This window comes from Ascaphus truei, chromosome 3 (assembly GCF_040206685.1).
Source record: "Ascaphus truei isolate aAscTru1 chromosome 3, aAscTru1.hap1, whole genome shotgun sequence".
Classification (NCBI taxonomy): domain Eukaryota; kingdom Metazoa; phylum Chordata; class Amphibia; order Anura; family Ascaphidae; genus Ascaphus; species Ascaphus truei.
In genome coordinates, this window is record NC_134485.1 from 229,707,395 (window position 1) to 229,723,548 (window position 16,154).

Sequence of the window (16,154 nt, forward strand, 5' to 3'; positions counted from 1 at the left end):
GATTTCCCCAGCACTGCAAACAAACAAACAAGCAAATGTGTATGGGGCTAGGGACAGTGTCTGCTGCTAACACGCTGACAACATGGCATCACTTGGCGTCATGTTGTCATGGCAACGCATTGCCACGTGATGCCTCAATGCTGCAGAAGAAGTCCCGAGTCCCAATCCGCCCCATGTTTTAAAAATATACCAACGTAAAAGCCTTATAAGTCACCAATTGTAGGATATCACCCCATTTGTTGACAGTCAGATGTTTGAGCTTCCTGTGCACAACAATTGACAAGCTGCAGGTATCCGCTACATTAGGTGCAGGGTGACAGGGCTGCTTTTTAATTTTAATGTCGGGGCAGCCTTTTTCTTTTTATAATTAGTAAAGACTATTGTAAAGAAAATATCACAGGTTTGGTATAGAACTCAGAAACACCGATCTATTTAATGAAAGTAAGAGAAGCAAATCTGTATGTCAGAAAAACTCTGATAAATTTCGAACAATCCAGGAGGAGCATATAAGGGATAAAGGAAAAGAGAGAATACACAATTTAAGTGAAGATGTATGGAATGCAGAAATCTGGTTTATGCTGTAATCTTGGATCGAGTGTTCAGCCTACTCACAAGATTCAGATGGATAGTGAGCAGTTTGCAATTTGGGCTGCTACCCGTATGGAATAAATGCAGTCTGGATCTCCCTCAAGGGCACACTCAGCAATATGTAGATGTATATAGGAAAGATAAGAGAACACTACAAAGCGCGATCAGTCTGATAAATAAATTATATGTATAAAAGATATAAAAGTGCGCACTTACAATGTGCATAATAAAAGCAAGCATTTATCACATCATTAGTGAAAAACGGAGGGTCACTGCACTCTCACCGCCTCCCCTGGGTCTTCTGAGCCTCCTCTGCGTGTAGTCTGCTGTCGGGGCCTGTCTCGTTGCACCCGTCCAGGCGTGTGACGTCACGGCTCCTCGGCTAGAGAACTATGGATCGCCTTCAGGTCCAAAAAGATGCCACTCTATGCGTTTCGCCCAGTCTGACTGGACTGTATCCGGCTTCGTCAGGAGTGTCACTCTTTTCCTTTATCCCTTATATGCTCCTCCTGGATTGTTCGAAATATATCTTACGCCTTGGAACCCGTGAAACAGGTCCCACCAGAGGGTTTGAGCTGGGTTATTAATTAGCACATATTATTATATTATTAATATCCCGTTTTTTATTAATCTTTATTATTGATTAAATTCACTATATCTTCTAATATTGTATTTATCACTTTTAAGTTGTTTTGCGCCTGAGTTCACTTAATTCACAAAGAAAAACTCTGATAACATTATACAGAGAGGGAGGATTTATCTCATATAGGGCCTCATTCAGAGAGGGTTGATAAAAATTATCGCCACAGCATTTAAAATTACATTTTTTTGGGAGTTGCTATCACGGTATTCAGAAAGGCTCGATTCCAGTGATAGCAAAATTCCCAAAACGGGCGATTTGCTGCCAGCGAGAGAATCGAGCCTCTGAAAACGCCTAAACTGGCGATTTATTTCTACTGCAGAGAGAGCGGCTCTGAGAGAGCCGCCTCTCCCAGCTGAAATGTCGCCCGAAAATTATTTATTTAAATATACATTTCTTTCATAGTTTAGATGTGCAGGGGGTCTCCGGAGCTGAACCACGTTGGTTTTATGTCCGGGGATCCCTGCTTCCCGATATACAGGCACCTTTATGGGGTGCTGGTATCTCCTATGCAAGGAAATGTCCCAGTCACGTGACGTGGGACATTTCAATGCAGAGGGATACCGGCACCCCATAAAAGGGCCTGTATCTCGGGAAGCAGGGGGTCCCTGAACATAAAACCAACGTGGTTCCACTCCGGAGACCCCCTGCACATCTACACTATGAAAGAAATGTATATTAATAAATATTTTAATAAACATCAAAACACGCCTCCCCCCCCCCCCTCCGCCCAAACCCATACAGTACAGTAATGGGCAAAATAACTATTATCCAGATATGGATAATAGATTATTTGCCCATTATTAAACACTGCATTAGCATACAAAAATAAAGTAAATAAATACAGTTATACTTACCACAACAGCAGGTCCCTCTGTCCTCCGTAGCAAGAAAGCATATACAGTATACAATACATAATAAAGACATTCTAATGGCCCCTAACCCCTTAATCACCTTAGCAGTTACTAACCGCTATAGTCATTAAGGGGTTAACCCACCCTGACCCGATACAAACCCGGGAGGCCTAAGCACCCACCACTGACTGACTATACCCACCCTGTACCCATTGAGTAGTATAGTGGTACATCATATCCATATAATAATAATATGGGCATGATAAAACTCTATAGCACTCAATGGCCACCCTAATTACAATACATTAATACACCAGACACACAATAATAAAACATAACTAAACTCCAAAAAAACACACTTCACTAAATAAAAACAGTAGCCAGCTAATCCAATCAATACAAGCAATAACAACATCAACAATGAATTAATTAAACCATTAACCAATCAAACCAAATCAAACCAATAAATTCCTAAACCAACTCAAAATGAATAGTAACACTAACCAATAAAAACAATTAATTACTACAACATTAATGAATGTAAACCTTAAAATACAAAGAAAGAAATTCTAACAATATCTGAAATAACCATAAAACGCATTAGCTAACATAATACAACATTAACTACAAATGAACACCAATCGCAAATATTTTATTAGCATTAAGCATGAAAAAACAAACAATCACATCCACATAATAAACTGAAATGAAAAAAAGCAACAGCAACACCAAGCGAGAAATGCCCCCCAAATATTGTCATAATAATGTATTAATCTGTACCCTAAAGAGGTACAGATTAATATATTATCAGTCAATGTGCCTCCCCCAAAAAATCAAAACACACATCCAATGAATAAACCTGTAAAAAGAGACATTTACAAACATTCAATATATTACCCTATAGGGAGTGGCCCTCCGACTCCCGGGGTAACAGGAAGCTCACTTTGCTTGAAGCCCTCCAACAGCATCCGATGCCATCCGCCATAAAGATCCTGATCAGATACCCAAATCTTCTTTTTTCTTTCTTTAATCACCTTCTTCTATCTTCATCTGTAACCATTTCTTGATCTTCTTAATCTTCTTGTTGTAATCCAAAAAGCCCCATGGTAGATCCCAACCGATGTTGTCTCGTCGTCTTCTTGGGCTCAAATGAGGCGTCACAGCCTTAAATAGGGCTTGTGACGTCACATTTAGCCTCCAAATGGTTAACAGCCACCTGATTGGCTGTTAAAACCATGTGCAGACTTTAATTTCTTTTTTTTTACATGACGTCACTTAAAGGGAATGATGCCAGCCAATCAGAATGGCTGTGCTTCATTTGCCTTTAAGATGACGACACGAAGCCGGCGTCACATGGTATTTCAGCCAATCACATTGTGGGAACCAATTCCACACTCTGATTGGCTGAAATACCTTGTGACACAGCAGCCATCTTGGATTTAGTGACGTCATGTTAAAGGGAATGATGCCAGCCAATCAGTCAATCCTTGGCAGGTCTTAAAATTAGGTAAATACAACCTCAGATGAACAACAACACATGACATATTACTGTTAGCTAGTCCTCTACCTCCCGCTGGGTAGGCAATTCAGAGTTTGGGCAGTACAATGGGCTCTAGTCCCAGATCTGATCGGCTACCTTTCCCCGCACTCAATGAGTCCCGTCACTCAGCTGCCCCCAACCTCTGTCCTAATCAGATCTCTGGAACAGCTCAACCAAGTGAGTTACTGAGACTGCTTCCATAGAAAAGATAACACAGAGGTACTTTACAGTTATAAAGCACCAATTACAAATATAGGGCTGACACCCACATCTCATCACATAACAATACAGGTTCACTAAACTGGGGGAATTGCTAACACAGGGAATAAAGTGTTTCACAGACAATACATTTATACATAGGTGTTTTTACATTCCCTCCCCAGACATTAAATACATTTGGCTGAAATACACATTTCTCAGCCAGCCAGAATACACGGTTTTAGGGGTAGCTAGCTGGGCTTCACCTTTATTTTGTGATGCCAGCTACCCCTACCGTGACATGCACAGTCTTTTATTATTGATAAATCTTGTGTAACGGATTTTCTGGCCTGATCTGACCCACCCAATCTCATATTGGCCCCTGTGGTCTAACCAGCCCCCATTACATGGTAGTGTCTGGTGGTGCACCTGTTGGCAACAGGACTCCTGAGTCTCCCGCATGATATGGTGTGGGGAATGCCAACCCAGACAGGCAGCTGAGGTAGTGTGCATGAGTCCTACCTATATCCAGTGCAGCGCCTCCACCTCATCAGGATCCCTGCGTCCGCAAGGGGATGGTTCTGATGAGGAACTCCTCCTTGGTGGTGCCTTCCTCTGCAGAGTAATTCCAGACTCATACATGAGGGTATCTTTTATCAAGGACATCTTTATTGGCATGGTGGTATGGGCCAGCTGCCCCTCACAGCTAGCAGCTTAGCTGCTCATTCCTCTGCTGTACTCCATTAGGAAGGTTCCTTCTCCTCTAATAGAGTTGCTCTCCACCTCTCCTCTCAAAGAGATTCACCAGCTTCTCTGTCTCTCTGCTCAGAGCTGCACAGACTCACAGCTCTTGCATCAGACCACTGCAACACTGTTGCAGACCTCCACGTGCCTCTTACTGAACAGAGGCAGCACAACAACAGGAAATGAACTCCTAACTTTAGCAGTGCTGTGTCTTATATCACCTCCAGAAAACAGACACACTCTGGGTCACTAAGAGTGGACTCACAGCATGTTGTCACTTCCTTTGGGACATATGACACCTCACCAGGTTTTGAGGGCAAACCTCCATGATTGTTGCTGGCAATCCTGTATACTTACCGGGTTTACTGCCAGCATGAGAAAGAGATATGTACACCAATTTTACACATGGCTACATTTGTTTCGGTACATTGTTATGTTTCTTCTCAATCATGTCGCTGCTTCATCTTCTTTAAAACTTGTGTTATGTTCGACAGTCTTCTTCACCATATTTTGGTTTCATTTTCTTTCATCCGCAGTTATATCATCTTGCACAGCTCTGCATATTCAATGTTTGCCCTTGCATCTTGACATTGCTTAATTTCTTATTTCCCCAATAACTGCTTTTTCTCATTCTGTTTTTGTTCGCCACTCCTCCAGTTCTCTTTGCGCTCTCAGCTATAATTTTATTAAGTATCTTTCTATTGAAAGAGAGAGAGAAACATAACGTTCACACATTAGAAACAAGGCTCCTAACGAGTACATCATGCTGGTTAGTGGGGATGGTTAGGGTGAGAGAGGGCTGGGAGAAAAGACAATTCCATACAAAATGTATTCAGGTGGTATTTGCTATTTATATAGGGAACACTATTTTAAGCCTTATGGATGTTCAGTTAAGTGTAGACCTTCCTGTCAGGAAAGGATTAATTGTGTCCATTATTACACTCCATTGTCTGCAAGTGGACATCTAATCAATTACACAATTCGTCATGTTATGCATCACGCCCAACTTATCACATTATAGTGAGCAACAAAATATTCTCCAGAGATCTTTACATCTGCTTTGTATTAGATTCAAATTTGTTTTTCATCTACTGTAGCTAACTTCCACAAATGAGAAGTGGCTAAAATAGGCTAAAGACAGCAGTCCGTCTGCTCATTTCCCGAGCTGTGATTTCTGCACTGGGCAAGTGACACAAAATCGGGCTATAATTGTTTTTTTTTTTAGAGAAACGTAGGAAAATGTGAAGTTCATTTTACCATCAACCAGAGGGTCCACAGAGATGGGAGCACCATAGTTGGGCTCTGTGGCCTTTCCAGTGCTACTGAAATAAAACATGGGAGATCGATGCTTTAAAATAAAAAAACATGTTTGAACATTTAGTATATTTGGGAGGGAACCTCTCACTAGGCAACCTTCATTTTTGATAATTGATAGCCGTTACAAACCAAGCATGTCTATGACTTTAAATATTCAATAAATGGTTGGTACGGCTTAGAATAATACTTGTTAATGTTATATTAATATATATATTATTCAGAGGAATGAATTCAGCTTCAAAAGAGTTCAGTGTTCAGACAATGTATCAACATAAATTAAACATAAAACATCCGAAATTTGCAGTGTAAATTGCAAAAAGGGTTTAAGTTTGTGCCACAAATTAAATGGCACAAATCTTACAAACTTCCATTAACATTAACAACCATACGTTTTAAAAGATCAGGAGTCTATGCTCCATTTGCTTGCTTGTTTTCCTTAATAAATTCACCCTTGGAAGCCATGCATGTGGTCTGATGTAGTGTGCACATTTTAATATTCTCATGTGGTTATACATTCTTGATTTATCCCTGAGGTGTACATAATCTGCCTATAAAAGATACTGTAAAAATGCCTTCTGGCAACCATGGGAACCCCTATTGTACAAAGTACAACATTCTACTTGCAAATCTTAGCTTTTTCTAATGCTCTGTTTTATTAGGTTAAAATAATGAAAATAATGCAAGATTAGTACAACCAACACTGTATTGTATTATATTTAGTTTTATTTCTTGCCCGCTAGTGTACACAGTTTTTTTTACAGAGATAATATACAAGACATACAGTAATACAAGGAAGAATATTACAAAATAAGTGCATAATACATCAAAGTAAATATTGGGGAAAAAGAGTCCCCATCCCAAATAACCTAAAATCTAATTGCGAAATTGAGCGAAATGCAGAGATGAAAGAAGTACCATGTATATGGAACTGCAAATTGTGTAAAGCATGATTAAAAGGGAAAGAGCATACTGAATAAAGGTTTCATGTGCCTACCCCCTGATTTCTTGTCCCCACCAAAAAACTGAGACCACACAGTTTTGTGGAAGTAAAATAAGGTCACAGCTTTATTTATTTACACAATATTTGAAAATTAAACTGACACTGTATGCAGATGACCCTGTGCTTCTGGCAAATAGTGTGGCAGGAGACCTTTTACTCCACGCCCCGCTATCTCACACCGCCCTGCTGGGAATTCTCCACACCTTGTCCCCCCCTTTGGGATGCTTGGGCCTAACCACATAAGTTAGAGCCCAGCTTCCTAAGACGTGGGCAAGGGTACAGCCCGGCCGCATAAGTTGGTGCCTCCGGCCTGTACAATCTCTTCGGGACTCTAACTTGGGAGCAACCACATTGGATGCAGTTGCTGCATCAGTTCTTGGCGTTTCTTGGTACCCTTAAGCTGGCCTGACAGTTCCGCCGAAGCTGTGATGCTGCATCTGGCAACAGAAACTTAACGAGATGGTTAGACATATCATAGCTATTAACAGGGATGGGAGGGTGCAAAAAGAATAAGTTAACTTTGGGATGGGACACAGGGTATCTATGTATATATGTCTTTATGTACATAGCGTCATTAATGTACCTAGCGCTTCACAGCAGTAATACACTTGACAATCATATAAATAACAAATAATACAATCAACACATAAAGGGAAAAAGTGCTTCAGACATAATGTAAAAGTAACATTTAGGAAAAGGAGTCCCTGTTCCGAAGAACCTACAATCTAATTGGTAGGTATAAAGAACGTACAGAGACAGTAGGAGGGTGTTCTGGTAACAGCATCTGCAGGGGTTCAATGTTTATGTATGAGGTGTATAATATCAGCCACTGAGCTACTCATATGCTTCGTTAAGCAAGTGTGTTTTAAGGTGGGTCTAAAAGGTGGATAGAGATGGTGCTAGTTGTGTATTGAGTGGAAGGGCATTCCAGAGGTGTGGGGCAGTCAGTGAGAAAGGTTTAAGGTGGGAGAGGGCTTTAGATACAAAGGGGGTAGAGAGAAGACATCCTTGAGCAGAACGCAAGAGTCGGGTTGGTGCATAGCGAGAAATTAGGGCTGAGATGTAAGGAGGGGCAGAAGAGTGTAAAGCTTTAAAAGTGAGGAGAATTGAGTGTGTGATACAGGATTTGATAGGAAGCCATGAGAGTAATTTCAGCAAGGGGAGATGCTGAGGCAAATTTAGGAAAGAGTAGAGTGATTCTGGCAGCAGTGTTTAGAATAGATTGTAGGAGAGACAGATGAAAGGCAGGAAGGACGGATGGCAGGAGGTCAGAGTAATTAAGATGGGAGAGAATAAGGACCTGTGTCAGAGTTACAGCAGTCAAGCAGCAGAGGAAAGGGCATATCTTTGTAATATTGCGGAGAAATCTACAGGTTATTTAAGCCCATGTCCCCTTTCCTCCCCTAATGGGTCTCGCTCGGCCCCCTCTCACCGTGTGCCTACATTTCAATAATCTTATATAAACAAAAAACAAGGACTAAAGTGCTAATTAAACACTAAGTGAATATTGAAATATCTCTATGCTTAAGCACTAAATGCTATGTGTCACGGAAGACCAGGACTAACACACTGTTACGCCGGTGCTGCCCGCAGACCACACCCGTCCCTTATACTGAGGTGGGGACGTATATGTGCACGTACCCGCAGCAGAAGGAGCGTGTCCGGTGTGTGGTGTTTTGGCGTTGTCAGGCCAGGTGGAAATAGCTGTAACAATACTTGCCAGTACCGGTAAAAGAAGAGACATAGGGATCTATGCAGTAAGCGCCAAAAAAGTGCAATCGGCAAGGGTTGCCGATAGGCCTTATTTTGGTGATTTGCCCTCGCAGTATTTAGTAAGGGCCGAATCCATGCCGATCCCTGCCGAATCACTGCGAAAGCAAAACTGCCGATGAGCCTGTGCCGAAACAGCCTGGCTCCCGATAACCTGCCGATAGGCCTTTTCTGCCGATAGGTGTTTGCAGCAGAGAGAGACCAGCCGCTCTCTCAGCGCAAACATCGGCAAAATATAAATTATTTATAAACAACTTTTACTGATAGTGTACATGTGCAGGGGGTCACCGGAGCTGAACCGCATTGGTTTCAGGTCTGGGGACCCCCTGCTTCCCAAGATACCGGCCTTTTTATGAGGTGCCGGTATCCCGCTGCATTTAAAGGTCCCGAACCCGTGACCGCGGAATGTAAACAAAGTAGAGGGATACCGGCACCCCCTAAAGGGGCCTGTATCTCGGGAAGCAGGGGGTCCCTGGACCTAAAACCAAAGCGGTTCAGCTCCGGAGACCCTCTGCACATCTACACTATGAGTAAAACACATATATAAATAAACACTCATTCCTTACCTTTGCGGCTATGTGCTACGGTAACGAAGCAGCATGAATGTATTTTTAATAATAGTGTACTGTGAGCAGGGGGTCCCCTGAGCTGAACCACGTTGCTTTGTAGACCAGTTACCCCTGCTTCCCGAGTTACAGGCCCCGGTATGTGTCATCGGGTGGCAGTGTCGCCGCCATCTTTATAGCGTCCCATTCGCGCCGTGACCGCTATAAATATGGCGGCGACACTGTAACCGATGCCCCAAACCTGGGGCCTGTAACTCGGGAAGCAGGGGGTCTCTGAGCCACAAATCAATCCGGTTCAGCTCAGGGGACCCCCTGCTTCCGCACAATATTATTAAAATACATAAATGCTGCTTCATTACCATAGTGTATAGCCGCTAAGGCAATGAAGGGGTTAAGGCAGAATAGCATGTTTATTGGGGACATTTGCCCCCAATAAACATTGCAATAAACAACATACACCCCCTGTGTATATAAAATACATAAACATCAATAAATACATTAAATACATATAGCACTCACCCATTTCCGGCTGCCACGATGAAGGCCATCCTCATCTTCATCCTGCCCATGCCCCCTCCGCTGCTGCAAAACAGACACAAGAATGAAAACATCCAATGTAATGTCCCCTAACCCCTTAATCACCATAGCGGTTATTAACCGCTACAGTCCTTAAGGGGTTAACCCACCCTCACCCACCACTCAGGATGCCTACATACCCTCCCACACTAACCCCCCACCCCGTGAGGCCTAACCACCCTCACCCACTACCAACAAGGGAGGCCTACCCACATACCCTTGGGGCCAATACCCCTTCCCCCCACCCCCAGTACCCACAATAAAAACAATACACTGCCCCACAATAAGCATCATTCTATTTATTAAATACATTACCCACCCCTTGTGCCACCCCATAAATACATGATTTATCCTTTTACATACAGGGTTCATACCCCAGTCCCAGGCGAGTCCCCGGCAGGCTGGCGGGGCACCTGACAGACCTACAGGGTACCAGCAACTTGTTTCAAACAGGTTCTGGAGGCCGGTTGATGGGTCCCGCCAAGCACCATGGCCCCCAGGTGGTCTCCTTGGGTTTCCATGGGCCACAATTGTGTCCCCACTGTAGGCCCGCGGTTGTCTGAGAGCCCCGGGTCAGACCCACAGGTGTCTGCAGGGCCTCGGGTGGTACCACGGGAGTCTGGGGAACTCATGAGTGCTCACTACGGGTCTGCGATGCCCCCACGGATGTGGGACCACCGTTTCAACCCCGCACCTATGGGTCCACGGTGCCCCCACGGATGTGGGACCACCGCTTCATCCCCGCAGACAACGGGTCCGCGGTGCCCCCACAGATGTGAGGCCACTGCTTCATCCCCGCAGGTGTCACCCGTGGAACCACCAGCCTGATACCCGTGAGATACCCGAGGAGAACACAGGTGGTCTCCAGAGGTCACACGCAGAACCAAGAAACCAACCCTGAATGTAAAAAAAATAAACCTGGCCTATACATTCAATACATACCCCCCCCCCCCAACACCTACAGTACAATAATGTGCAAAATAACTATTATCCAGATAGGGATAATAGATTATTTGCCCATTATTAAACACATTAACTAGCATATTAAAATAAATAAAGTACTACTGACCAGCCAATCAGAATGGCTTTGCTTCAATTGCCTTTAAGATGACGTCATTAAAAGAAACATGGCCGTCCTCACATGGTACGGTAGCCAATCAGAGCGTGGGATGTCTATCCCTACTCTGATTGGCTCTAGTACCATGTGACAGGCTTTCAATGACGTCACATCCGTTCTCCCCCAAGCCTCTGTCACATGGTATACTAGAGCCAATCAGAGTTGGGATGGAGTTCCCACGCTCTGATTGGCTACCGTACCATGTGAGGACGGCCATGTTTCTTTTCATCACGTGACTTGGACGATTTAAAAATAGCGCCGATACTGGCACCCAATGCCCCATACCAGGACCTGTAACTCGGGAAGCAGGGTGTCGCTGAGGCTGAAATTAAAGCGCTTCAGCTCAGGAGACCCCCTGCTCCCGGACACTATTAATAAAAATTACATTAAAGGAGCTTCATTACCATAGCAGATAGCTGCTACGGTAACGAATGTGTTCCATTTTTAATTAGTGTTATATCACTAGTGTATTGTAACAGTGGGTCTCTGGAACAAAACCTTGTTGATTTGAGGTCCAAGGACCCCTTCTTCCTGTGAAACAGTCCCAGTTATGGGGTGTCACGATGTGCTCACCACAAACAAGACGTGACCGCGGGGCCAAGGTAGGGATGGATATAAACACCACCACAGCCGCGTGGGCGCATCTGGTGTGTAGGTTGGTCAAGATAGCCGGGTCTGGGTTGGAGAGGTATGGATCATTGTAGGTACTATTAGCCGGGGTTCGGGTTGGAGAGAGGAGAAAAGTCTTTGTACTGGTGCCGAGGTCAGGGTTGGAGAGGTGCGGATTGTCGTAGATAGCCAGGATCAGGAGTACAAAAGAGCGGAGTCCAAAACAAGACGGGTCAATAACAGAGAGCTGCGAACAAGAGAACAAGACAAGACTCCAAGGCTAGGAAGCAATGAACACAAAGGAATATAGGATTATGCTCAGCCAATTTGCCAGTGGGGAGGCTGAGCATAAGTAGGAGAGAGAAAACAATGAGTAACCTGCAGCGGGGAGGTGCGTCAGCAGCGAGGACTGTGGTTGGTGAATCCAGAGCAGGGAACAGGTCGGATGAGGATTCATGACAAGGTCTGAGGAAGCTGACCCTGTGCGCGCCGAATGCGCTCTGCACATCCCTGACACCAGCGTGAGGGCGCGAGCTGGAGGCGTAGCCGGAAGAAAAGGCATTAAGCCTGGAGTGGGGTGCGCGCGCGATCCATTTGCCAGGTGGTCCCCGAAGGAGCGGCGTCCCCACCAGCGGTGGAAGTAGGGAAGGCGGGAGCCTCAGAAGTGAGCGGAGGTGAGTTGGGAGCATGCAGAGGGCGGCGTGAATCCCCGATCCTTACATGGGGTGGCGGTATCTGATATGCATTGAAATGTCCCGCGTCACGTGACCGTGGGAATCAAAGGCATAAGAGATACCTGCACCCCATAACGGGGCCTGTATCTCGGGAAGCAGGGTGTCCCCGGACCTGAAATCAACGCGGTTCTGCTCCGGAGACCCCCTGATCATCTACATTAGTAATACATTTTTTTTTTTTTTTAATTTGGCCGAGATTTGCGCAGAGAGATGCGGCTCTCTCTCTCTCTCTCTCTCTGCAGCAGAAACAACTCGCCAGATGAGCCCTTTACACAGGAGCGATCTTCACATCATATACCATTTTATTTTATATGACCAATCCATTTATTTATTTATTTATAAAATATTTTCCCAGGAAGTAATACATTGAGAGTTACCTCTCGTTTTCAAGTATGTCCTGGGCACAGAGTTAAGACAAATAATACATGGTTACAAATGCAGTTACATAAATGAACAGCGTATACATTATATACAAGACATTGAATGCACAGTTAAAGAAAATATATATTATGGGCATATGAAACAGTTACAGATCAGATTAAAATGTGAGACAGACTTAGATTTGAAAGAACTTAAACTGGTGGTGGGTGTGAGAGTATATGGTAGGTTGTTCCAGTTTTGGGGTGCACGGTAAGAGAAGGAGGAACGGCCGGATACTTTGTTGAGCCTTGGGACCATGAACAGTCTTTTGGAGTCTGATCTCAGGTGATGAGTGCTGCATTTGGTAGGGGTGAGGAGCTTGTTCAGATAGCTGGGTAGCTTGCCCATAAACAATTTGAAGGCAAGACAGGAAAGGTGAACTTTGCGCCTAGACTCTAGTGATGACCAATATAGTTCTTTGAGCATTTTGCACTGATGTGTGTTGTAGTTGCATTGGAGAACAAAACGACAAATTGAATTGTAGAGGGTGTCAAGTTTGCTAAGGTGGGTTTGAGGTGCCGAGCCATATACTATGTCTCCATAGTCAATAATTGGCATTAGCATCTGCTGTGCGATACGCTTTCTGACCAGGAGACTTAGGGAGGATTTGTTCCTGTAAAGTACCCCTAGTTTGGCATAGGTCTTTGTTGTCAGGGTATCAATGTGCATTCCGAATGTTAAGTGGGAGTCAAACCATAAGCCCAAGTATTTAAAACTAGTGACAGGGGTTAGGGTGGTGTTAGCGTTTGTTCTAATCAGGAGCTCAGTCACTGGAAGCTTTAAAAATTTAGTCTTGGTCCCAAATACCATTGTTACAGTCTTGTCAGTGTTTAAAAACAGTTTGTTTTGGAAAATCCAGTTTTTGAGTCTCAAAAAGTCAGACTGATGTATGTGTTGAAGGTCAGAGAGGCTATGGATGTGTGCATATAGGATTGTGTCATCTGCATACAGTACATGTGTATTGAGGCTTCCTTACAAGCTGTGGGAAGATCATTAATGAACACTGAGAAGAGTTGGGGCCCCAGAACAGAGCCTTGCGGGACACCATAGGTGATATCCAGGGGGCTGGAGTTAGAGCCTGAGATGGACACATGTTGGGATCTTCCTGATAGGTAGGTCTGAAAACAGATTAAAGCATGCTTCTCTATTCCAGAGCTCTGGAGTTTGTTAAGCAGGATAGCATGATCAACTGTATCAAAAGCCTTTGCAAAATCTAGGAATACTGCACCAGTGAGTTGTCCCCGTTCCATTCCACACTGTATATCATTGCAAACTTTTAGCAGGGTAGTTATGGTGGAGTGTTTGGGATGAAAGCCAGATTGGAATTGGCTAGGGAATTTGTCTAGGTACAGTAATCGCTTAATTGGGAGTGGACACATTTTTCCATGCATTTGGATAGAATTGGGAGAAGTGAGATTGGCCTGTAGTTTGAGACAGTGTTTTTGTCCCCACTTTTGAAGATTGGGACAACTCTGGCAGTTTTCCAGGTCTTAGAGATATGGCCTGCAGACAGGATAGAGTTGAGTATGGAAGCAATTGGTTTGGCAATGGCTGGGCACCAAGTCATAGGAACCTGGATTTTAGTAAGTCAGGTCCGCATTTGCTGCTTAGTTTTAGTTTGAGGAGCGCTTGTGTAATCTCCTCTTCAGATACTGGGCCAAATTGAAAATTGTGGGCAGTGTTGGGAGGGGGTGGGGCTATGTGGGTACTCCCAGGATGAGATTCACGTTTGTGGTTTGGGCTGCGTTTCTCTAATAAGTTAGTGGCACACCCCACAAAGAAATCATTGAATGCATTTGCAATGTCAGTGGGGTTTGTCAGAGTAATATCCCCCTTAGTGATATTACTTGGTTGTTGATGGTTAGGAGGCTGGAATATATTGTTGATAACATTCCAGAAGTTAGCTGGGTTTGATGTATTTTGGTGGAGATTGTCAGAGTAATATTGTGCTTTTGCGTGCCTTGTTTGCCTTGTGCACATGTTCCGCAGGCATCTGTAGTGATTGAGATCCTTGGTAGTAGCAGTTACTTTGTAGCTTTTCCACAAGGTATCCCTGAACTGGTAGAGTGCTATAAAGTCAGGTGTAACCCATGGAAGGTGGCCCCCCTGTACCCTTATTTTGCGTAGTGGAGCATGGGTATCGCAGAGTTTTAAGATCTCGGATTGGAAATAGTCGAGCGCAGAATCAGGGTCGGGAATTAAATCGATTCTGTGCCATGGGCAGTTGGTAAAGTCAACCAGAAACTGTTGTGGGTTAAAGTTTTTAAATGTTCTAGTGAGGAGAACTTTAGGGCTTGAATGGGGCGGTTTAATTTTCCTTACACAGTACACTATTGCATGGTCACTGAAAATATCAGGAAGGATGCCAGAGGATTGGATTCTGCTGGAGTTTGAGGAGAGAATCCAGTCTAGCAAGGAATGGTTATGCGATTTCAGGTTTATCCGTGTGGGTTGGGAAATGAGTTGTGATAGGTTATGTGACTTGAGTTGTATCTGGATTTTGTGGTTTTTAGGGTCAAGCCAATTGAAGTTGAAATCCCCAAGAACTAGCAGCTCACTCTTCTCATTCAGAGAGGAAATGGAGCCAAGAAACTGGGTGATATCAGTCAGGGATTGAGAGGGGCTTTAGGGGGGCAGTAGATACCAGCGAGCAAGATGGGCTTAGAAAAGGGGAGGCAGATTTTGCCAACTAGAATTTCAAAAGAGGGTGGGCTTGGGGGGCAATTTAACAGTGTAAATTGTAATGTTTAATTGTAATGTGACTGCAAACATTTCATTTTTGTGTCTTTCTTCAATAGTGATTAGACTGAGCAGTCTATTTGGCAGAAGTAATGTGATTTATGGAAACTGTACTTTAAATTAGCCTCATTTCTTAATTCCATCGTGAAAATACATTATTCATTTTAACGTTTGATTTACATTTCTTATTTTCAGTATTTGGGAGACCGCTGGGCTGCCATATGCAGGTGGACAGAAGATAGATGGGTCCTTCTGCAGGATATTCTTCTGAAGTGGCAGCATTTTGCTGAAGAACAGGTTAGAATATTTCTGTGTATATATAATGGACAGCAAATTAAAAAAATCACTAGCGAGCACATTCAGTTGTCTCAGACAGGTCTGCAACCCTTTTTTTCTCTTAGCATACAGTGTTTCCACTGCAGCCAGGGATTCTGGGTATTGGCATGAAAATGAGCACTCACAGTGTGTCGCTCTAAGTATAATGCAATGTTCCCATTTTTATATCTGGATAGCAAAATAAAATAGTATTACTGTGATATTGTTCATTATGCTCATATTTTAGTGCCTGTTTGATTCCTGGCTTATGGAAAAAGAAGCGGCAGTGAACAACATTCATACTACAGGTTTTAAGGATGAGAATGAAATGCTTTCCAGCCTAAGAATGTTGGCGGTATGTATATTCACATTACTTTTCCAATTCAGTTCATCTTATACCACGAATTTCTGCCAAGGGCTAAAGAGA

General features: G+C 43.7%; 1 protein-coding gene across 16 annotated transcripts in view; it reads left to right on the forward strand.

Moving 5' to 3' along the window:
* DMD (dystrophin) overlaps window positions 1-16,154 on the forward strand; it is a 2,761,517-nt gene that overhangs the window by 1,094,128 nt on the left and 1,651,235 nt on the right. For all 16 annotated transcript variants that reach the window (XM_075590265.1, XM_075590266.1, XM_075590270.1 and 13 more), the window contains 2 exons: window positions 15,608-15,709; window positions 15,975-16,082. In XM_075590265.1, the coding sequence (XP_075446380.1) occupies window positions 15,608-15,709; window positions 15,975-16,082 (210 nt within the window). The remainder of the gene's footprint in view (window positions 1-15,607; window positions 15,710-15,974; window positions 16,083-16,154) is intronic.